This window comes from Etheostoma cragini, chromosome 21 (assembly GCF_013103735.1).
Source record: "Etheostoma cragini isolate CJK2018 chromosome 21, CSU_Ecrag_1.0, whole genome shotgun sequence".
In the NCBI taxonomy this organism is placed as follows: Eukaryota; Metazoa; Chordata; class Actinopteri; order Perciformes; family Percidae; genus Etheostoma; species Etheostoma cragini.
In genome coordinates, this window is record NC_048427.1 from 7,430,876 (window position 1) to 7,455,364 (window position 24,489).

The following is a 24,489-nucleotide window of genomic DNA, read 5'->3' on the forward strand; positions in this document are numbered from 1 at the left end:
TTAATGTCATTATATATTGGATATCTTCGGGTTTTGGACTGCTGTTTGGACAAAACAAGACAATTGAGAATGCCACCTTTTGATGGGCATGTTTTGCTATTCACTGACATTGCATAGATTTGACAATGACTTTTCTGACTGTTGCTATAAGCACTTATTAGTTGCAGCCCTATAGTTTTTTGACATTCTACATTGATGTAATAATCCTGCGATGGTGCATTTTATTGAACAAAACAACCCTGCCCCAGATCCCACTAACACATGGCATGTAGCAAATTACATCTTGCTCTGGATTCACTGATTGACCGGAGGGGGACTTACTGAGGCCTTTTTTCTCCACTTTTAGCCCCCAGCATCAAGGTCACCTCAGCCTGGACCTCACCCACAAGCTCGCTGGGAACTTGACTGAGACGAGCGGCAGCCGACCACCACATAGTACCAGTTCCCTGCCCTCCAGCGCCAGACTGGGTAAGTATGCAGTCCTAGTTTAGGCAGATCTTAAGAAATATGTCATATAAATCAGCTCGTATATATTCTCTTGTTGGGTCGGGTCACCGGAATTACAAATGTTCTCTTACTTTTAGTGGTGTCCAGTCGTGCAGATAGTTTTGGTTGATTACTTGTGTTTTGAAGATATCAGCAACGATGTCCCAGTTGCTCTAGATGATACACAGACCTCACTGTGAACTTGAGATGACTTATTTTTTTAAGGAAGTACTAAGTAACTGGGACATTATTTTCAGCACACACCACATACCTCTACTGCACCTCTATTGTAGTGGGAGGGCTGCAGAAAGTAAGTATGTAAAAAAATCTTGAGGTGTGGAGTTAGAATGACGTGAGCTTACCACAACCCTGTAGCCCTCCCTCATCTTTGCTAGAAGCAAGCAGCTCAAAGCCATGTTAGTTGCTAATAGTATAACACACACACACAAGTTGCATTGTGGGTAATGTAGGTGCCAGGTTTTGACAAGGAAGAAGAATACATGTAATTAAAAAAAGAAGAGCTTGGAGTCAGATTTTTTTTATTTAATACATTTTTATGAAATAGAACAACTATCAGTGAAAAAAGGGCAGCAGCGTTACTGTACATCACACAGAAAACACTATAAGGAACGTTTACATGACATCTGGCAACAAAATTGACAAAGAGATGTATCGACTTAGAAGATGACATTGACTGATCGGCCACATCGTATATTATCATTGTAGTAATTTATCAGAGCAGTCTATTGCAATGTTGTGGAAAACAAATCACTACCTTCTCTAAGCAATATCCCGGGGGAAACCCTGTGTCTGCTTGGCTTAATAACTACATAGAAACTACAGAGAAAATTAATTTTTTGTTTGATTTTCAGTGATCTGAACCTTATTAATACCTTTTATCTGTTTGTGGTCCTTAGGCTCCGCCAGTACATTACAATTTAGGGCAGAACGCATTAAGATCACTCCAATTCGTTATCCGCGCTGCACTGGATCTGACAGAGGTACCGTTGAGCTTGGCATCTACGTTGTCTGATAATGAACATCACAGCAGCAAACAGCAAGTCTGAATTCATGCCCTTTTCCTCTGCCACTCCAGGCTCACTCTCACATTCAGAGTGTAGCAGCCTCACACCTCCAATGTCCCCTGTCAACCTGGAGACGTCGTCTTTCACTAGCAGCAAGTCGCAGAGTTCCATTTCCACCCAGCCCAGGATATCAGTCAGCCCCGCTCCAGTTGGTGACAGGCGGAAGGATGGGTAGGCCAGCCCATCGTCTAAGTCGTTGCTGCCATGATTCAGCCTAACACGACATGTTTTCCACCATTTGTCTGTACTTCTGTCTCCTTCATTGTGATTAAATGCTTGTTAAGTAGTAAACGCAGCTGTGAGCTTCCATCCTCATAGCATTAGCACACTGACTACTAATCTATCATTTTATTCTCATCTCTCTCCTCTCTGCTGTTAATTACAACTTGACATATTTCCCTACTGGTTGGGGTGATTACATTTCTGTCTTTCCTCTCTCCATCTCCTCCTCAGATTTGTCTCTTATAATACTTCCTCTGTCAGACTTCCATTGGCAGCAAAGCCCAAGTTCCTCTCTTTAAGAAGCTTGAGGTTTGTCCTGTGCTGCTCATAGCGCATACAGTATATGCACTACCTGCAAGTCTGTTAGAGCAGGGATATCAAGACCTGCTTTGAACACACTGCACATATACAGTGTAGTGCAGTGGTGCTAGATGCATAATACAAAGAGCTGATGGATGTGTATCCCTTAAGTAATCATATTTAATTTGCTTGTTATTTATTCAGAATACTGTTAAATTTTGTACGATTGCATGACTTTGTTGGTTTCTGAAATCCCCTAGGCACGTCCCACACAGTTCCCATATCTTTTTTTTTTATTTTTATTTTTTATAAAAGACTTATTTAACCTGAAGGCTTGCTATGCATCTTTGCTTTAAAGAAATCGTTTGAAGCAAATCCCAGTACGGAAAGCTACATTGAATTGAAATGTTCAATTGCAGGCAAATACTTGTTCAAATTTTGAATATATTTGTGAAAATTGTCCTTCAGTGTTGCATCCTGCCAGAAGCCTCATGCTTTCCCATAGATGTCAGAACATCACAGTTGAACATGTTCCCTTTTTTGTCCCTAAAGGCCATACTTGGAGGAGCAACGCAATGTGACAGTACAGAAAGGAGCAGAACCACTGGGGATCTCCATTGTGAGTGGAGAGAACGGGGGAGTATTTGTTTCCAAAGTGACCGCAGGCAGCATTGCACACCAAGCGCGTTTAGAGTACGGCGATCAACTCCTCGAGGTACAGCCGCCACCACACTCATCATCACTTACTAGATATCTAGCGGTTTCTTTCTGTGTCTAATGAATCACTGTTGTTTTTAGTTTAATGGAATCAACCTTCGCAATGCCAACGAGCAGCAGGCACGGCTGGTGATCGGGCAACAATGTGACACAGTCACTATTTTGGCTCAGTATAATCCCCACATGTTTCAGCTGGGCAACCACTCTCGTTCAGGGTAAGAATGCAAGGAGGAAAGAACACCAATCAAAATAACTTTAAACAGATTCATTTCATGAATTTCAGGTCATCAAAAAAACATTCTTGCAAAAAATAACCTTTTTAGCACCGTACAAGTAACATTTGTTTCAGTATAATGGAAAAAAGATTAATTAAATGGTTACAGCATACTGCAGTGACAAACAAATCAGATATCCAGTAACCAATGCAAACAATAAACTAATTATTCAGTGCACAGAGTATGCCAAAGCTTTTGTGTCCTTATTTCCTTATTTTAACTCAATTTTCTTTTTTTACATTGACTTTATGTTGCAGTAGTCGCTTTTTGGAAAATTACTTAAAAATAAAGAGTGGAAACGATTTGGACTCCTCTCCTATTGTCCTTAGTTCTCGTATGGAGTCCATCAGCAACCAGCCGACTCCCCGCGACAGCAGAGCCACCACCCCGGACAATCACTTAACCGCCGACACACTCAGTGAGCAGGACAAGGGCACCATGACGCCGCCGTCCAAACAGACGACTCCTGCCACCAGCCCTCAAGACTCCTTCAGGTGGGACTGGAACATATTTGTGTGACCAACGATACTGCTATTTTTTTTTTTTTGTGTTTTCATGTTCTGTTTGTTTTTCACTTGTGACATTTGTTTCCTGTTTTGTCTTGTGAGAAGTGAAAATTTGTCATTACGATAGCCAACACATACTGGATAAACTTTAAAGCCATTGGTATGCATTGTGGTGGGTTTAAGGTGGAGGTACAGGCAAATTCAAAGCTTGACTGAGAGGTTTTTCTTTAGGCTTCCTGGTTCCGTCAGCCGCCGTGCTGCAGAACCTCGGGTGGTGAGGCTGAAGAGGATCCAGGTGGAGCTGGGAGTTCAGGTCTGTGGAGGAAACCTTTATGGGATCTTTGTTGAGAGCCTGGATGAGGACAGCCCTGCTAAGAGTACTGATGGCCTGCTTCCTGGAGATTTAATACTGGAGGTACCTGAAATGAAATCACTTGAACTAAAAACATCATGTGCACAATAAAAATGACTTGGGCAGTTCGTGCCAACACATTATTAGATTACATTACATGACAGTGTGGGAATAAGGACATCTGCATGCCTTTGCACTGGTCTTGGAGTTCTTGCGTGGCTTACGCCACACCTTTTTTTTTTTTTTTTGAAATTTTAAACCTCACGGCCTCGTTGAATGATTATACCCCCTCGTTGATTATTTGTTTTTTTCCTGTGCTACCACCGAGCCAGTCACTTCAAAGGAAATTTTAATTCTATTTTTTTATTAAAAATGTAATCGCAGAATTTCTGCACATCCACTTTGTGTGTGGCTTACCGGCATGTGACTCATAGTGAATTGTCTGGCTTAGTTTTACTGGAAATGATGAGTCATTCTGTGTTGGTAGCCAAGCTGCTTTTGTCAACTGTATAATTGATGTTTTCAAACAGTACAATGGCATCAGCATGAAGAACAAAACTAAAGAAGAGGCTTACCTGGAAATGTTGAAACCAGCTGAAACAATCACATTTAAGGTCCAGAACTGTTTGGACAACCTCTCTGCAATCAAAGAGTCCTGCGGGGATGGATTTTTTATAAGGTACACTGTCACTTTTAATTAAACAATCCAAAAATATCTTGTAGTATGAGACCCATCATCAGAACTTCAGTAACATGCTGCATGAATGAATGCTTTATTTCAAACATGTTAAAATAATAAAAACACAGAAACAAAATATTGAAGCTCCAAGCAGCGTTGGAGGGGCCCTCGCTCCTCTACGCGCAGTTGGGGTTACTGGCAGACCACCGCTCCTTGTGGCGGTGCATTCGTGTGGCAACTATGTCTAATACTAAACTTATTGCAGAGTTCAATGACGCTTCACACAATACTTTACATTTGACGGGTCATTAGTTATGAAAAGGGGTGTGGCAAATGCATAGGGGACGGGTCAAACTATCACCAAACAAAAACAATATGCCATGCCCACACAGTTTGACGAAAACTTTTTCTTTTAATAACGTTCATCTTTAAGGTGTTCAGATGGTACAAACCAAATTTAAAGTCCATCCGAATTGAAATCTCTAGGTGGAGTTTGTTGAAGTATAGCACCTTGACTTTAGGTCTACTTCCTGTTGCCACTAGTGAGGCGCGCTATGACTGAGCCAATATTGTCATCATAATCTATACGTCGTCAAGGTTGGACTCTTATGAATCCTGAAAGGGTTTTGAACCAACTGGATGACACGCAAGTTACACCACTTTCCTGTTTCAATGGAAAAACGCACAAAATGGCTGCCCCGCCACGGCTATGCCCCATGACGAAAGTTTCTTCTAATGACTTTTCATTTTTAACATTTTAATATGGCACAGACCAAATTTAAAGTTGATCAGAAGAAATCTCTAGGAATAGTTAAAGTATAATGTGGAAATGGCCAAAATTGCACTAATTTTGAACTTTCAATTCAAAATGACGGACTTCCTGTTGGGTTTAGGGTATTGCTCCAATGAGTTTCTTTAGTCTCTGTAACAGGTATTATGGATTATCCGTATTTTTCTTTTTTTTGTGATAGTGATAAAAGTGTGCTTTTATAAGTATTGCCCCAAGCCTCTGAAAATTAATTTAGATATAATACGAGTGAACAGTAAAGTGATATGTGGTACAGAATGTGTTTTGCAAATTACTAGTTTGATGTCCACCTGTATCTGTACTTGAGTACTCTTTTTACAATTACCAAATAATGTGATTTAAGTGTAATGATGTGGTTTGATTTTGTCCAAACACCTTTTTAATTTGCCCATTTTTAAAGTAATAATATTAAGAAGTTCCTTTTCAAATTTCTCCCCGAGCAAAATAAATGTCAGACATCTGCGAATAGTACCTTTAGTAACTTAAACTATTTTAATTTTGTTAGGAAATCTGCAAGTTCAAAATGATAGATTACAGAGGATCTTGGGCAATGTCAAAGGGGCCTAACCAAACAGACACAAAGAAATTCTCATACCTTGTTTTGAGACTGAATCAAATCTTTGAAAGGGTTGAATCTTAAGCACAATCTATTTTATAGGCTCTTTAATGTTTATAACCTTCTGTGAAATTGTCTCTCATTGTGTTATGTCCTTATTTAGAGGTCAGTGGAATGTATTCATCATAACTGCTTCATTGTTCGTCTTGTCAGAGCACTTTATGAGAGGGTGGCAGAGGTAGAGCAAGAACTGAGCTTTAAGAAAGATGACATCCTGTATGTTGATGATACGCTGCCAAATGGTAATTTTGGCTACTGGATGGCCTGGCAACTCAACGAGAATGCACAGAAGCTAGAAAGAGGGCAGATTCCAAGTAAATACATGTAAGTCCAGCCTATAGTTTACTCTACTTTTACACATCAAGCATTGTTAAAGAACAGAAGTGTGATTGCAGTTGAATAAGCCGATATATCTCCCTAAGGATGGACCAAGAGTTCTACAGGAGACATGGCATGGCCGATATGAAAGACGATAACGGCACTAGCAAGACGCTGTCGGCCGCTGCACGGCGATCCTTTTTCCGCCGGAGGCTGAAGCACAAACGCAGCGGTTCCAAAGACGGGAAGGATCTGTTGGCTCTGGACCCCATTAGCATAGATTCTTTACCCATCACAGAAGGTGAGATATCATCTACCGAAGCAGCTTCATCAGAAAGGAACAGGGAAAGCATCGTAATGACTTGTCACAGTAGTGGAGGAAGAAGTAATGCTGCTGTCAACATTTCTAATGTTGGAGAAAGGAAAGATTTATTAGCAGAAAGGGAGCCTCGATTTCCAAAATAACTACTCATTGTAAGGAACAGTCAAATGTGGTTTTGCCGTGGATTGATGATCTTGGATCTCCAGTTTATTGCAAACAAAGAGAATTATATGTACAAAAAATGTACTGAACGAGAGTCGAACAACTCTTAAGTGTCTGAACGTCCTTTTTCTCATCAAGCTGAAACGTAGCTGTTTAATTGCTCTGAGGTAAATAAGGGGCAACTGTACCTGTTATGACCTCTTGTGTATTTTGTGACCAATTGTATTTCTGTATTTCCTGCTCAGATGGTGTCAGCCTGATGTACCAGCGGGTTCAGAGAGTGGAGTGCTCTTTCCCCAGACCAGTGCTGATCATGGGTCCATTAGTGGAGGCCAGTAAGGACATGTTGGTGAAAGAGGCTCCTGCCCAGTTCTGTCGCTGTCTGCCTGGTGAGTCCGTACACACACAATAAGTCTGTTCTTTCTTTGTGTGGGATTTTGCATGGGTCTATCATTGTCATACAGCAGAGCAGGATTTCACTAAAAGCTACTTAGTTATAAAATGTAATGAAATTCATATAACAAGTAGAGGTAACCTAATCAGTGTAAATTAAACTATTTATTTTTTCAATTTAATTTGTTTTGCTTCCAGAGATTATGAAGGCATCTCAGCAGGCAATAGAGCGGGGAGTAAAGGATTGTGTGTTCATCGACTACAAACGGAGGAGCGGCCATTTTGATGTGACCACTGTAGCATCAATAAAAGAGATCACCGAGAAGGTAAATTCATCTCACTGGGGATTAAACCGCATACAAGAGCTATCAATGTGAGAGCTGTGGACTAGAAGATCAATAGTAATTGTCTTTTGTTGAGTTATCTAACTGCCAAGTTTGTGCACTGCTGTCTTTGTAACATTCACTGCAATTAGGACTTAAGTCTCCCTATATCTAAAGATCGTTAACAGCACATCTGTGCATCACTATACAGATGTAATGAATTGTCTATAATTAATCAATTATGGCTAAACTGCCAATTTGATCAAAATAAAGGATTTGTTTTAAGGGTTTTTGATGACTATTTGTCCAAATTTGGAGTCAAGCAGTTGTGTGTACTACTTTGTGCATGACCTGAGTTTAATAAATCCAAAATGCAGCTTTAATGTCAACTTTACGTTGGATGTGAATTGTATATCTAAATACCATTGCAAAGTATGAGAAATAAATATTAGTCATTTGGCATACTTTTTTTGCAACATGCTGCTATGAACCCCACCCCCATTTCTTCTTTTGCTGTCATTTTTTTCTCATAGGACTGTCACTGTTTACTTGACATTGCCCCTCATGCCATTGAGCGTCTTCACAGCGTTCACATCTACCCAATCGTCATATTCATTCGCTACAAAAATGCCAAGCAGATAAAGTGAGTATTCCCATGACTTGAAAGATGTTTGTCTCAGTTGCTTTCTTGTCTGAAGACATGTCAAGTGTATGTCAAGCATGCTTTGTGTTTTGGTGCCACTGCTGTTTACCAAATTTCAGTTCCAAGCTGAGATCTTTCAACGACATGCTGAGAAAATCATTCATCCAAGGCTTTTAGTTCTGGAGGCTGTTTATGAGAATATGTTTGGAAAATGTGATTTATTTTTTAAACAGAAATAGACCAGAAATAATGTCAAATATTTAGTAGTGCACACATGTACTCAACATATGCTATAGTGTCCGTAGCATCTTATTTAATTGCATGTCATTATTTTGCAGTTGACTGTTTGAACATTAGGTTTACGTGTAATCAAAAATGGAACGGATACAAAGATTATTTAGCATAAATGCAGTCTTTTCCCAGTCAGAAAAATGTTTTGGTCAAGAAAAAAAAATAGCTCTTATCTATGTTGTAAATATAATTTTTGATTATTCTTATCTAATTTGCTTTCCATCGAGACAGACATTCGGGAAACTGACATCTACAGAAGTCTTTCATAATAATTTTTATCCTGCAGAAACAAACTAATTGATCAGCCTGATTTGATCACTGTCAAATCAGGTGATCACCATTAGTTCAGAATGTACAGCCTGCCCTCTCCCACCACCTGCTGAATGTGATATTTCAAAGGTCCCTCTCCTTTTTATTTGTAATCGCTTGGGAAGATTAAATCTGCAGAACCCTCAGCGTGGTAGTGTGTATATACACACACAAAATAAAGACACACTCAGAAGCAGGCTTTCTTGGCCACACATGCACACATGCACAAATCTATGAAGTGGTGCAGCAGGCAAACATGGAGATTGATTCCTGTTAAGCTTTGACTGTCATCAGCTGAGTGCCAGCTGTCCAGGGAGAGCTTGCAGGGCCTGTGGCACCGCTTTGTGGCGTGGGCGGCTAAAACACTTGCCTGCTGCAGCCGCCACATACACACAAATGCACCTCCCACTGCCTGCCTAATGTAGCGATTGACAAGCTCAGAGTTTTTTGTGGGTTTCTTAATCCTCTGGGAGGCATCAGCAGACCGATATGTTGGCTGCATACATGGTGCCAGAGAGATGGGAGTGGGCTTCTGGGTTAGTTCGGCAGCTCCCAGTGGATAAAGACTGGGGTACAAGTCTTCATCCACTATTCTTCTTCTTCTTCTCCTTTGTTGTCATCTTCATCTAATACCAACCAGTGGGCTGGAAGGGTTTTCTAGTAGAGAGATCTCATAAAAGCTCTGTAGTGGATTACAGTAGGTTGTACGGCTCGATGATATAAATTAGAGATTTTGCTATTCCATATATTAAAATGTCCCTTTTAATAGACTAGGCTTGTTTTAGTCTATTGTGCGCAATGTTTAATCTTAATCATATTGAAGCAAATATGCTGTAAATTCAATAAAAAATCCAATTTATTACGTACTTTGAACTTTAAGGTATTTATTACCATGTTTCTTAATAGAATTATCAGGACATGGGGCGACGTCTAGCTCACACAGTAGAGCATGCGCCCCCGTGTAGACTGGCTAGCCTTACGGTTAAATAAGACTATTTCATCCATATCCCCCACACCTGGGAGCACAAAATAAAGTAATATCCTACAGATACACATGATTCAAATTGTGCCATCCACTCTAATGCACAGACTCGTCAAAAGAAAGGTGCTCATGTTGTGACTGGAATTTTAGGTAGGCTTGAATCCATTTAACAATCAATCACAATGCCAAGACATGGAATGGGAGAGGTTGTAGTTATGAGTAGAGCAATCCGCTTTAGAGCGATTCAGTAAGAAGCCATGTCCAAAAATGATTAACTGGTTATGACTAATGCAGAATTGTAAGAGGGTGTAACAGCAGTCGGTGTGTGAAGTGAGATTTTCAAGGATGCTGACAGGTGCTGTTTTCTCTTCAGAGAGCAGAAGGACCCTTTGTACCTGCGGGATAAACTCTCACAGAAACATTCCAAGGAGCAGTATGAGGCGGCACAGAAAATAGAGCAGGAGTACAGCCGCTTCTTCACAGGTTGGTGGAAATCACTTATTTTCTACCTTATGTTCTAAAGATGGCATGAATACAGGAAATGCAGTAACAACGGTAACTATTTGAGCTTATTGAGACATTCGTGGTGCTCTATAAATGTACGACATCAGGTATTAATAATGAACAATTTGAGTGTCATTGCAAGGCTGGATCCCTGTGTGTGTAAATAAAAGTTCTTCGTTTTAACCCTGGGATCCCCGGCCCAGACCAATTTTTAAATTGTAATTTTTGGAGACCTTTTAAGCACTAAAAATAAAATACTTCTCCATTCTATTGCGATGGTGGCAGAAATCTAAGCAGCTGATATCTCAAAACTAAACATCAAATAAACCAAAAGTAAGTGCACTGATAACAGTCTGGGTAAGTGGTATTTGGGTGTACTAGCCCTTTTAAGGCCTCTGTTGCGTAGCATACCAAAAAGAAACCAGATTACACAATTTACAAACACAATACCGTTACCATATGTTCCTGATAACGAGTGTGAAATACGGTCTACTTAAACCAATGTGAGTTTCCGACAGCCCTGTAGGTTATCTGAGGTTTTTGGAGAACAGCATCGCTGTGGTCTCTCGTAGATCCGACACACAGTTTTGGTATCTGGAGCAGCAGCCAGTCTGACGTACCTGACTGTCCAGCTGATTAATGACTCTCTATAAAGGAGATTTATGGGGAAGGGCAATGGAAATGAAAACATAAAGCTGCTGATCCCCTCTAACAGAGAGAGGTGGCCGGCCAACATCTGCACACGAGCCACGACGATGAGAACTGCAAAAATCAGCAGACATAAATCTTTTTTTTTCTTTCTTTTTTCTTTTTTTTGTAAATTTACATGAATTTGTTTTCTTTTCAAGCTGATAGTATGCAATGACAATATCAATGCGCAGAAATTCTAGCAACTGACAACATTAGAATCAGAGAACCCGCACATTGAACACATTGTTTAAATTCGGTATCAGATTTTCTGACTTGAATACACACACACACACACACACACACACACACACACACACACTCTTATAGCAAAGGCTATAGATTACAATTAAAGACTCACATATGGAAAAGAAAAACACAAAATGCAAAAACAAACGAGGCCTTTGTGAATGACTCAATCCTGCAGGAAGTGTACAATGAATGTTATTTCCACTTACTTACAGCACAAACAAACTACACACATCTAGAAGTGTACAATACAGATTACTGATTGGCAGAGGTGAACTGAATTGATTTCAGATGTTCAAGAGAAGGATTTCATATTTTGTAGAATTTAGTGGTGGAACCTGGCAATGCAGCCCTCATGTTCTCTAGCTTGCAGTTGTACAAAAGATCTCTCAGCCAGTGATAAACTGTGGGAGGAGAGGAGGATTTCCATCAGGTTAAGATCAATGTCATAGCCAACGGGGGGGCTGCTGCTACAAACTTAGGGGGGGGCAACTGCTACAAACTTAGCCATGAGTTAAGGCACCACTAGGGTAGAGGGCAGCAGTTTTAAATCTGAGGATATGTTGGCATGAAGTGAAGCTGATCACATCCCCTGTAGTCCGAAAATCCAGGACTGAAATAATTTGGCTGCCCAGTCCGTTTGTCCACATGAGCATTAGTGTTGTCTATAGCTCTGGAGTTATTAGACAGTGCATAGAAAGTTGATCAAAAAGGTTTTGATGCTTGTTTGTGTTTTATATTATTAAATATGTTTGTGTTTTCCACTGTATCTTGGACAATACAAGCATTAGGAAGACATCACGTCACCGGTTATAATAATGTAATAATCATTAGTTGAATCCCAACATTATTCACAATTTTATAGTTTCAACATCCATCCTCATCCGCTTGTAGTAGTACGACAGACAAAGGATAAATGGATTGATCAAAAAAGAAAGATGAGTTTATAATCAGAATAATAACTAGTTGCAGCCCTCGATGCACCATCCTTAACCCCCCCCCCCCCTTTTAATTGCAGGTGTTGTCCAGGGAGGCAGCGTTTCCTACATTCGCACTCAGATCATGACGATCGTGAAGCAGGAACAAAGTAAAGTTCTGTGGATTCCAGATGGAGCACCATAGAGATTTCACCGCATGTCACTCCGAAAACAATAAGAGAGGATATGATTTTTTTATTATGGGAGACACAGTGAATCGGTACAGCTAACAGACATCATGGTTAACTCGTCTATTGCTTTTTCACATTCAGCAATATCAGCACTGATGAGTAATATTCCCTGTACAATAGTGATGTACTGTACTACAGATAGATTTGTTTACACTAGTATTTAATACTTGAATGTTTTATTTGCAGTAGCGCTCCTTTTCAGCCCACCCTGTCCAATGAATTTGTCGGACCACAGGAAGTCTGCATCGATGCAAACTGAAGACTTTATTCTTGAAGTAAAGACAGTGGACCACTGTGTTCCCTTCCCTCTATTTATACATATTTTCCTGCCATTTAATTTATCTAATCAAATCAAAGATGTCGGCGATGAACTCGTGTTATACACATGTAGTGGTCTAGTTAATAGGAAGGATATTTTCCAATTGAATGTTCTTATTTATAGAGAAGTTGGGGCAAATTTGCTTCTATTCTTCACATTATGTTGCAGTCTTCTGTTTGGTTACTCTCTGGCACTGTTTTTTTTTCACTCATTTCAGTCCTCAAAAATAATATTGTGCAAAGCTAAAATAGATTTGTTAATCACTATACCTTGTTGGATTTATTAACACTACAACTTCCATTATAAATCACTCAGTGAGTATTTTCACAGTTTGTCTACTGGTAGTGCCAATATTGTTCCTCTGTGTGTGGATTTTTAAGAAGGGATATTTATTTGTGGTTCACAGTTGTCTGTCAACTAAATGCATTGATATGCACCCCTTGGATTTTTAGTACATCACGTTGTCAACATTTCATGTTCAAGTTGGATGAAACACTTTTGGTCTTCTCCAGATGAAAGTTTAATATTTCTATAAAATATTAAAAAAAGAATAACGGAATGCAAGTTGTCTTTTGTTTGCCATTGAAATATAGTCTGTTTACTCATCTGATAAATACAATTACATCCTCTTCTTCTGATAGAAAGTTGCATCTAAACGGTCAATGCACTTTTGTCCACTAGGGGGAGTAAACACCACTGTGTGAAATGGTGAGATGTCCTTCTATCACTTTCCTTACCACATTATCATGGCTGCCTATTCTAGAGAATACCATTGACTTGTTTAATAACTCTCGAGTCGATATAGTTTTTATTTATTTCAAAGTCAAACAGTTGTGCTGCTCCTTTTTTTTTTTTTTTTTTTACTGCAACAGTTGTAATATGCTTAAAATGCTTCTGTCCTTAAGCAGTAGGTTTATACTTTGAGTTTTGTTTTAACCCCTAAAAGACAGCCTACGTCATAACATGTTAAATTTGATCTCTGCTTCAACATCTTTAAAAGGTAATGCACTGTTATTGCTTGCCCAAATACTATAATTTAGAACAAGTCAACTCGTAAAATGTAAAAAAAAACAGCAATTGTAGCTACGGCCCAAGTAAGAAGAAAGGGGTTGAAGTTAAGTATTGGATGTCATGCGTTATAAAACTGACAGTGTCTCCACAGACCCAATAGCTTTAAAGGAAGATGAAGTTAACCACAAAGTTAAAATCATCAAAAATTGATGAAGCGGTCACTATAAATAACCAGACATCCAGATAAGCATCGACGTCTGCTATTGATGGCTCCTCCCCCGCTACCTGTAAATCTGCGATGCCATCTCCCGACAAATGGATGTGACAGGCGGCCGTCGGAGACCGAGAAAACCTGCTCTTCTACACAAGAACCCACCATTTTTATTTCTCCAAACGAAATTTCCTTTAAGGATATCTGTAAACTGCGAGCTTTAACACGAGGAGCGCATTCAACAGTGCGCGGCGCCCGAGCTCGAGTAGCGGACCTGCTGCAAGCTGCGCTGTTAACCAAGGTGGAGGAGTGAGTGACTCCATCGACTCCCGAGGACGACACGTCTCGTCTACAACATAATACTTAAACAGCGTTACCCATCGAGGATCAGGACAATCGTCCGTTTTTGAGCAGTTTGCGAGAAAATGTGATTTTTTTTGTCTTTTCGTTTTTGTTTTTTACGCACAGATTAAACGGATGACGCGCAATTCCAGCCGTGAACGCGCATCGCGAGGCGCACGACTGATATCTTGATTTCAAAGGAAGTTTTCATTGGTGTAACTGTGCGTGTGTCTGCGGTCGCCTCAACTTTTACGTCCTTGCTTGGTGGAGCCAGATGAGAAGGCAAGGGAACGGAGGTTGACTTAACATGGCTGAGCTGCTGGGGCATCAGGGGGCGCTGGCTGGAGCTCCCCGAAACGCCTGAGTCCCAGACCAGTTGATTGTTTTGGGGGCTGGCAGTTGACCAGAGGCCGATAATGTCGAAGAGGGAGAAATTCAACCCGGATCCGTCCATTCACATATCCAAGATGAATGTCATCATTCCGTTTTCATCAGATGTGCCCTGTGACAGCAACGGCCAGCGGATGTGGTGGGCTTTCCTCGCCTCCTCTATGGTCACTTTCTTCGGGGGTCTCTTCATAATCCTCCTGTGGAGAACTCTCAAATACATGTGGACTGTGTGTTGCCACTGTAATGCCAAAAAGAAGGTACGCCCGCTCGTTTCATAAATCACCACACCCCAATGAAATGACTTATTTATTAAAGGGGGATTTGTTTAGCAGTGAGTGCTGGACATCAATGCGTCCAGCCAGTTTGATTTATGAAATGTGCTCGTAATTAAATCTGGCCCCATCGACAGAGAGCTATAGTGCATGATTTTGAATAATTTACTCTACTACTTTTGGCTTAATGTCGCACACAGTAACAAATAGATACCAATACACAAACGATTTCACCCTACTGGTGAACGATAGTGTGTTAAGGCAGATTTTTAGTTGTAGGCTAAGTGCAGTTGGTAGCCTAGTTGTTCGTGAAAGCATTAAGCCAACGTATCTTTAGATTTGCGCTTGTTATGGTGGTGTTAATGGAATATTTAAAGCGTTGGCACACACTCAAAACATTCCTCCCTTTAAATATAATCTTTTTTGATTAGTCATACAGATAATTTGGTTTTCTTTGCCCAGGTTTTGCGATATTTCCCCATAGAGATTTCTGCCTCCACCCAGTAGCTACAACAGAGGTGCATGGAATATAATTAGGACTACTGAGAACAGTAAACTAATAAATGACACAAAATGAATTAAAGGCAATTTGTGGTCTAGAAACATAATTCTTGTTATTCTGGACCGTCCACAGACCACACTGAACATTTTGCCCTGGAAGTACTTTTCTAATGAATAATTAGTCCCAATGAAAACTGTTCGATCAGAGTAACAGAGAAACTTCTTTGGAAGAGATGTTGCTGTTGAATCGTATTTCCCAATGCTGGGGCCATAATGAACCAAATGTCAATCACTGCCCATTTATTGGGGGTGAAGACACAATTCATTTTGTAATTTGATTGAACTCACACTTTTAAGATTCTAGTAACAGAAGCAGACATTTTTCAGAAACATTAGGATTTATAAGGGTAAAAAAAGGAGTCTTGTCTATAAGACCAACGGTACATGTAATTTAAAAAATAGTCATCCATAGCATCCCAGAACATCAACATAGTCAGAGGTCATTATTATCTGCTGCGTGAAATCATCTAATGAACTGTGCAGCACCATTTGTTTGACGTGTTTCCAAAAGTCCGGAATAGTTTTGCCTGTTTAGGACACACAGAGCATGTCAGCTGTCATCCATTGTTGGATGTCCAACAGACATTCTATTACGAGTGGTGTGTATCTGTCTAACACGGTGTGGAGGCTAACCCTCGTGCCACTGTGTAATCCCCAGAAATCATTTTCATAACATTTAAGGCAGACTGCCACTAGATTCTCTGTATCACAATTGTTACGACACCATCTGCCCGAGGCCGGAGGCCGTCCTGCATTAGGGAAGAACTATCTTGCAGTTTTTATGTTGTATGGAGTGTTCATCGGGCTCAAACTCTTAAAGTTCCTATCCATCTCCCTATAGTAAAGGACAAAGATGGACTAGCAGATGTAGCAGTTTATCTTTTTTACCTAATGTATGTGCATTTATCTCTCAGACAGGCAGGGAAGACTAAGAGGAATAGCAGTAGCTGCATGCAGGGTGGTGCTGACCTTTTGAAGGGAGATGTCCGTTTCATTTCCTTGCTTTGTAAAGCTGGTCACAATTAGGGCTGCAACTAACGACTACTTTCAGTGATACATCTGCTGATATATTTTTGCATATTTGGTCCACAAGCAAAGAATAATTCTCAAATGTGAAGATTGGCAGCTCTTCTCGGTCGGATATCTTAAAGACTATGAGATAGTCTTTAAGATATCTTAAAGACTATGAGATAGTCTTTAAGATATCTGACCGAGAAGAGCTGCCAATCTTCACATTTGAGAATTATTCTTTGCTTGTTATGACTTAAAAGAAAGATCAGCATTTCACCTCTAAAGACGAAATGGAAAAGAATCCATTAGCTTACATCCAAGTCTTATTTTACACGGAACAGAAATACATCTGTGAAAATAAGATCAGGGTGAGGTTGTTGATTTTAGAGTCCACAGTCATACACTGTTCATGTGTGAATACAAGAGAGCAGTCAGATTTGGTTCCGATTGTGATGCTGTTGAGCTCCACCAACCTGTTGTGCTCCTCTGTGGGAGTCAGCCAGCGACGGGTCATGCTTTCACTTCCAATCATCCCCTCTTTGCCTTTTGCTCTCATTCATTTCATAACTTCTGCCCTGTGTTCTTCTCGACCTCTTTTTCTCATCCAAGAATCTACCTTCCTCCAAAGTGTCAGAAACGCAGTGTCAGGCGCATATGTGCCATATGAATTAGGGTTTTTGTTGCTAAGCAACTAGCAAGCAAAGGATTTCATTATAAGAGTAAATTTCTCTCTGCAGTTGTCTAGGCTGTGAGATGTGGCAGGTTGTGTTGGAGGAACACCTCCCCACTCCCTCCCGGTCTGTGCATGTCATTAGCAGCCCAAACATGGAGCTAGTGCACACTGTTGTTGTTCATAGATGGGAGTTGATAATCGGTTTCCTCCTTTTCAGATTTTCAGTTGGTTTTCCACTCTCTGCTGGGCATTTGTTCTCTTCTGTTTTGACAGCTCTCATGTCTTTGAGACTAGAGCCAAACTACTACCTTCCAAGTCTGATGGTAATCGATGAAACTCGAAACAGTTTGAAAGGTTCAGATGAATGACTGCTATTATCTGTCTGGGGAGAAGAATGAAACTGTGTTTATTGTAAATGGCACTGTACTCACGATGGAAGGATGACAAGCTGTGGCAGCTTCTAAGTCACTTATCAGACTCACAATGAACCAGTTTCATTGAAGGAAACACAGTGCTGTTCAAAAGTAGATGTGGTATTGGTCGATGTGTTGTGTGTTCAAGATATTGAAAAAGGCCCCTCATCCTCCCATATTTATATCCAGATGAATTACCATGAAATGTTGTATACACATTCATTGTTGCATCACTATGAATTTTAACAACAGTAGAGGTCCCCTGACATTTTCTCTAGCACACACCATTAGGTTGAGATTTTTGGTTAGGTTTGACTATTTATGGGATTGCAGTGAAATGTGTTACAGGTGTTTGAGGTCACCATTTTAATTTGTCCAATACTATATAAAAAGTACTATTTTTCAATAATTAATAGGGGTTTCACCATTCTCAAAATCCATGAGTTGATTTGATTTTTAAGGTCACGATTTGATAATAAAAAATAAAAAAAATCAGCAGTTTAGCCACAATGGGTGGTAAAAGGGTACTTTACAAAAACAGAGTTTCGTAGAGTTAACGAGGTGTACTTGAATGCATCATGAAGTCTCGCCAAAGCCCCAGCCCACACCTGGATAGTGTTTGTTAATTAACTACTAGGGAAGGAAACATGTTGCCACACTGGTGACTTCAAGGATTTTCCAGTTCTGTTGTTTCTCCGACATCTCCTGCAGTGGACATGGTGTCTGGAAAAGGGCAGCTGCAGACTACCAGTAAGCTAATTATGCTGTGCCTTTAGCTGCGTGCTACCGGCCTGTCTGTGTGTTTAGACGTGTGCAAGTACGCAGGGGTGGGAGAAAAAAACAAAAGTGGGAGATTGCTGATCCTGCTTTGATTTCAATGATGGAAATGGATTGCTCATTTCATTTGATTTTTGGTTTAGAATCAAAACCGTGACACCTGTTACTGGCACCCCTAATGATTAACATTTACTGTGCAATATCTTTATGTTGTATACATTTCTGGTTTAATACTGTTTTCTTTATGTCTAAAAAGGTATGCTGTGCGCTGCACGTTCAGAGTGTCATGCTTATCTTCTGGCAGTGACTCGGTATCCTTAGATGTGTCAGGTGCATTGGGGGTTGGTGGGGTGATTTGAGGATTCAGATGGAGAGTCACTCTCATGCTGCTTTAAAGTGCAATCTGAAATATTGTAATTATGAGCTGAGTGCTCATGATCCAAAAGTAGTAATTAGGAGTCAGAAAGTTGGAATAGCTGAGTGGCACTTTGCTGTCTCTCTCTCTCTCTCACACACACACACACACACACACACACACACACACACACACACAATGACAATAAGTCAAGCAGAGTGAATATTAATGCTGGACAACATAAACTACTTCAGCTATCATAGATTATTTTTAAAACTAGTTTATTTTACCTGTAGCCTGGAGTTTTAACACATTATTCTTCACTATTAACTTTGAAGAAGAAGCACTTTATTTATTTGACAATAGTCTCTGCAATTTAACTTGTCAGTCTACTTCTACTCCGCAAACAAAACATTGTTTATACTCCTTGTAATGTCTTTTTAATTGGCTGTGTAATTTGTTAGGCAGGTATTAGCTAGTCACATTGCATTACATAAGAAGCATGCTGCAGCTTGGCTGTCATTACACCATCTGGGATCCAACAGGTCTCGGATTGACACAAATGTTAAACATCTCGACGGTGCCAGAGCCTGCTCTGTAGCTTTTCGTTTTTCAGAAAGATAAAAGATGCACTTGGTTTTGTTGCAAGACATGTTTTAGGGCACATGTAAGTATGTATACATTGTTTGTTTTTTTTAAATATATTTTTGTAATGTAAAAAGTCACACTTTTAGGAAAAAGATAAAAAGCAATCTACTGGCTTGTGCTAACAGTCCTTAACCATTTCCCCTGAGTTCCATATCCACATTTCACTGTTTTGCTGTTTTTAAAATAGTTTTTGATAAAGTTAAACAACAGGTGAGTCATTCATTAATACCCAAGCATACTACTCGTGTCGAAGTTTAGCTTCTTATTCCACGTTACAGCGCGATGGTGACCTGCTGACTAGAGGCCTAGTTTCCCTGCTCTTTGATATTTGTATTCATATAGATATTAACAAAATAATTGTATTAGTTCAGTCAGTGAGTCATTGATTAAAAGGGCACAGGGAAATTTGCCGGAAAATACAGATAATACAGACTTTCTTCACACAGTCAAGAGGCCATAGATCAATTATGAGTCTCGGAAATTTCAGGACGTTTTTTTTCTCCTCTGAGAATGTCTTGATTTATTATTAATGTGATTTATATTAATATCATTTTAAATAATGTATTCACTTTTACAGGAATTGTGTCACAAGACACATGTTCTATTGTAGTTTAATGTGCTTGCCGTTTGAGAAATGATCATGGTGGATCCTGATAATAGGCTAGCGATGCTGATCAATGACTTGTGGTGTCAGAAGGACTAGATTTAGGGGACACAGTGAAACCTATATTTGGAGGTTCAGACTATTGATCAAAGTGACAAGGAGGAGATGTGTTGCCTGAGTTGGTGTAATGACTACATCTACTCTTCTGGTGTCTGCTGCTATTAAAAATGTATCCCGTCTATTTTCACTTCCTTAAAGTAAAAGTCCAGCGGAAGATTTTTGATCCCTCTTGATGTGTCGATAGCCAACTAAAAGTACAACTTCTACAAAAGCAAATATCACATCAGACATAGGCTTATATATATATATATATATATATATATATATATATATTTTTTTTAAGATTATTTGTTTGGCTTTTCCACCTTTTAATGGACAGGACAGCTAGGGGATGAAACGGAGAGAGAGAGAGGAGACATGCAGGAAACATACAGATCAGACTCAAACCCTCGACCTCTGCGTCAAGGCATGAACCTCTATGTAAAGGTGCGTCTGCTCTACCAGCTGAGCCCACCCAGCCAATGCAATAGACTTTCATGATTATTAACTAGTATATGATATTATAAATACTAAACGGTTTTTCTGCGGGAAGGAATTTAAATGTGAAAAACGCAACGCTCCATCTTCACATTAAAGGTATCTTCCTGCATGTGACCTTAACACCCTGACCCTTTTTAAAAAAGAATAATTGGACAGAAGCATCTTATGACCTATTGCCTTAAACTGGCATTAAAAAAAAGTCATGGTCAAAGTGTTTTCAGCGTACAATTTTAGATTTGGTCATTCAAGTTCTGGGGAACAGCATGATGCCAATTAAGCCTTCTTAAAATGGCTTCCTTCAACACAGCCTGTGTCACTGGCCCAATCACAAAGTGAGTCCTGAGGACTAAGGACTGAAGACTCAAAGACTTAATTGATCTCAGGTGCTAAGTGAGTGAGTGAGTGTGTGAGGCAACATGGGCTCAGATAGGTACTGTATAAATGGGATTGGGACAGCACTTCATGAGATCACGTGTAACCATGACGATGTTTAATGATTAAGATGTTGCTACACTTGCCAGTTTGGGTATTTTCATTTTAGGTTTAGGCCAAGGAGATGGCTGGTTGGCTAAAAAGTTTTACAAGCTGGACAACAGGTCTGTTCCGTGGTTGTGTGTCTTGCTGTTGTTCACCTTTTTGTACTTTCCGGATATCCCTGTGTTTGCCGCGGTGAATGTCACAACACTTTGAACTGTGGGTAATTCCTGATGGTCAAGTTTGTATTGATGTAGACTCACATGTGTACTCACACCCTCACGCCCTTTGAAATTCAACATTCTGACAACACTAAGTTCTTACAAATTTCGCGAGAACGTGCTCCCGACTTTGGGTTTGGGCCACTTTATTCATTAAAACAGGGAAGGAAACTGCAGTGGCATCACCTTAAGTCTTTCATAGCGTTGTGTGAGTAAGAAAGTCAGAGGACACAAAGAATCCTGCAAATTGGCCATCACACCAATAAACTCTTCCGATATAAAAAACAAACAAATACTCAGCTCTTTTAACTGTAAATACACATTATTTATGAATATTATAGAAAGTAGATTTACATCACACTATAAGGCCCTCTAGGGATTTTACATGACACGTTTTTTTTCTTCTACAAATGATTCTCATTTTAAACAATGTAGCCGATTCAGATGATAGAATAAGACACTATAGGCAATCTATATATGAAAAAAGCACAATCACAATATTAAAATCATATTAACAAGGACAAGTACTTCTAAAAAAATCTAAGTGTATGTATCAACAGTTGAAATGTATCTGATCAAGGACACCTTAAATGTACAGAGCCATCTACACACAAATACTGAATTAATTCTGAATTTCATATAAGCTATCTGATTGGTCAGTTTTTTTTTTAATTTATACTTGCTGTCAAATTCCATAAAGCATCTTTCTCTTTGTGTATCTTCTGCATTCACACTTTTTCATTGATTTATTATTGCATTTACACAAGTTTGTGGAACTTGGCAAGAATTACTCTGATTAAAAATTAAACAATCAAAATCAAGGCTGTGATAACTTGACTTTGAACCTGACTGTTATGGGTCAAGCTCCAAAAAACACTGAATCCTACATTTATAATAATGCCAACTGGATAGTTTTTTTCATTAGAGCCACCTTGTCTTGTGGTGCTGTATTCATTTGCTATGGAATAATAAGCGGAGTAGATAATGAAGTCACACTTCCTCTGTGCATGTTATAATCTAAGCTTCCTTGTTTTAAAGCCGGCCTGGTCGCACATGCATGTGAGTGGGTTGGTATCTGAAGCAGAGGGCCATGATAAATTGTTGATATTTGAAGAGTTGGGGATCGGTCTGTGAGAACCGTGTGGAATCAATCTCAAAGTACTTTTTTTATCTGAATATTGAGTAAAGCCCTTTTTAATACCCTCAGTTTATAAACTCTATGCCCCAAATTATGATGCATGTTTTCTGTCCAACATTTGAAGTCTCAAGCCAAGATGGCCCTGATGACATTACTATGACATCATCAGGGTTATTTTGAGACTTGGAGAGGTCCTATAGCCATAGAAGGAATTAGTAACGGGCTCGTTCGAGATGAGCCAGGTCTGCGTAGAATCGATCACCGGCGATCACCGCCCGTTGCATGCCGGTTAGATTTGTGTTTGACTTGTTACCGACTTGCGCCAACGTCATGAACACGTACGTAACGATAATCTCACGAGAGCAAGGCAACCGCAGTTCTGAGACACAGGCAGCACAGTTGATTTTCACCGACTGCAAGACCCAGGTGGACCAAGCACATGCTGGGAAACACCTGCCTCTCAGCTGATTTAACAGCTGATTGGTTCACAATCGACTCAACGTCACGTTTTACATAAACTTTTTGTTTTTGAATCGGAGGGATTTTGACTATTTGTCTGATTTAAAGTCATATTCTGTACAGAACACACGTTGTGTGGCAGATAGTAACATTTAGAAGCCAGAGGCTAACTCTGTTCAGATCACGGACCATCTACAGCCTGTTGTTAATTAACATCAGCAACAGATCGCAAGTAGAATATTTGACAGCTACTCTGTCATAAATCAAACCACTGGAGACTGTGTACAAGCTGATATGTGAGTCTGATAACATTTTATTAAATCAGAATCGGACCACAGTGTTTCTGTCACTTCCTGTTCAGCCTGAAGGCTGTTGAAATCGGCTGGAAACTGTCCAACTTTACTGCAGCTTTTTGTCCCCGCCCCCAGGCAAGGCGCAGTTCATCTCGAATGAGCCTACTTTTTCAGGTATAAAGGTGTTCTTTCAGGTAGTAGTATATGACCAGTAAAATAAACTTTTTGTGTAACATTTTCGAGTTTCTAAAGTACTCAACCAGCGTTAAGGTCATAAGGCTTTAACTAAAGTGTCAGTTGCACGGTCGGAACAACTTCAGCTTCAAGACACAGCCTCATTAGCGGTTACGGCAAGTTAACCGCTGTGACACTAGAGGTCCATGTTCCTAACAGTTTAACACTTATTCTACAAGCTGCTGCTGTTCTTTTTCCTTTTAGTCTCTAACCCATAGTCTGATCCATTCACCCTGAACTCTTTAAGGGCATTCAAAAGTGAGCTTGAACTTCAACTTTCCACCAGAGGCTCTGTTTCATGACGAGCCTAGGACCTTGGATGGTCTTACAACCTTGGTTCACAGTGTGAAGTGGTTGCTTTGAAAGTGCCTGCTCACCCATTTTATTATAGCAAAACACGCAAGTTTAAACTAAACGGAGTGCAAAACACTGCCTGAAAACAGCTGATTCCTGCCTCTCATCTCTAAAATTGTGGTTTCACAGAACTCCGTTCCTGTGTCTCGTTGACTGCTTTAGCTACTAAGTGAGCTGGACATGCTATTATAGTGTCATCAGGTTAATGCTGCAGGGCTCTGGACAGGCATACAAAGTGTAACAGGGTCTGCTGGCGGTCTCTCACTAATGGCTCTGAACGTGATTGAATTTCTTAGTGCAGCCTGCCATTTCATAATAATAATGGAGACAGTTGAAATGGGTGCCGTGTGGTTGGGCACCTTTTAATGAAACGTGCTAAAATCGTTTTTATACATTAAAATTTGTAAAATAATTATGTAAAAACTATAATCCTATTTCCATTTTCTGAAACCTATATTTCTGAGGGAAATAATTAAGTTTTTACTCCACATTTATCAGCACAGAACATTTGTTGAGCTCATGAAGATTGATTAACACACTGTTATGATAATTAGTATAATTTGGTGAACCCCTAACAATGGTACATTGTGGGGTCTTGACACACTCTCATACTCTGCTGTTGGGAAATGTTAATTGTATTAGGGTTGCACCTTTACACCAATGGTAAAGACATAAAAACATAATGTTTAGGGTGCCCTTAAGCCTTTATACATTACTTTTTTTGCATAGAAT

General features: G+C 39.8%; 2 protein-coding genes across 33 annotated transcripts in view; both read left to right on the top strand.

The window, feature by feature from the left end:
* The window catches only part of LOC117937095 (disks large homolog 5-like), a 30,997-nt gene extending 17,722 nt beyond the window's left edge, over positions 1-13,275 (top strand). For 2 of the 3 annotated variants that reach the window (XM_034860764.1, XM_034860766.1), the window contains exons 19-34: positions 347-468; positions 1,404-1,487; positions 1,583-1,742; positions 2,025-2,102; positions 2,646-2,808; positions 2,892-3,025; positions 3,415-3,579; positions 3,823-4,006; positions 4,474-4,622; positions 6,200-6,370; positions 6,469-6,665; positions 7,094-7,237; positions 7,440-7,567; positions 8,098-8,207; positions 10,163-10,272; positions 12,248-13,275. In XM_034860764.1, coding sequence (XP_034716655.1) covers positions 347-468; positions 1,404-1,487; positions 1,583-1,742; positions 2,025-2,102; positions 2,646-2,808; positions 2,892-3,025; positions 3,415-3,579; positions 3,823-4,006; positions 4,474-4,622; positions 6,200-6,370; positions 6,469-6,665; positions 7,094-7,237; positions 7,440-7,567; positions 8,098-8,207; positions 10,163-10,272; positions 12,248-12,351 — 2,203 coding nt within the window. In that variant the 3' untranslated portion in view covers positions 12,352-13,275. The remainder of the gene's footprint in view (positions 1-346; positions 469-1,403; positions 1,488-1,582; positions 1,743-2,024; positions 2,103-2,645; positions 2,809-2,891; positions 3,026-3,414; positions 3,580-3,822; positions 4,007-4,473; positions 4,623-6,199; positions 6,371-6,468; positions 6,666-7,093; positions 7,238-7,439; positions 7,568-8,097; positions 8,208-10,162; positions 10,273-12,247) is intronic. The other variant, XM_034860767.1, reaches the window with a different exon arrangement.
* Positions 13,276-14,012: 737 nt separating this feature from the next.
* The window catches only part of LOC117937096 (calcium-activated potassium channel subunit alpha-1), a 93,312-nt gene continuing 82,835 nt past the window's right edge, over positions 14,013-24,489 (top strand). For 17 of the 30 annotated variants that reach the window (XM_034860797.1, XM_034860779.1, XM_034860798.1 and 14 more), the window contains exon 1: positions 14,015-14,927. In XM_034860797.1, coding sequence (XP_034716688.1) covers positions 14,697-14,927 — 231 coding nt within the window. In that variant the 5' untranslated portion in view covers positions 14,015-14,696. Of the gene's footprint in view, positions 14,928-24,489 lie in introns of all 30 variants that reach the window. The other 13 variants (XR_004655096.1, XM_034860796.1, XM_034860795.1 and 10 more) reach the window with 3 other exon arrangements.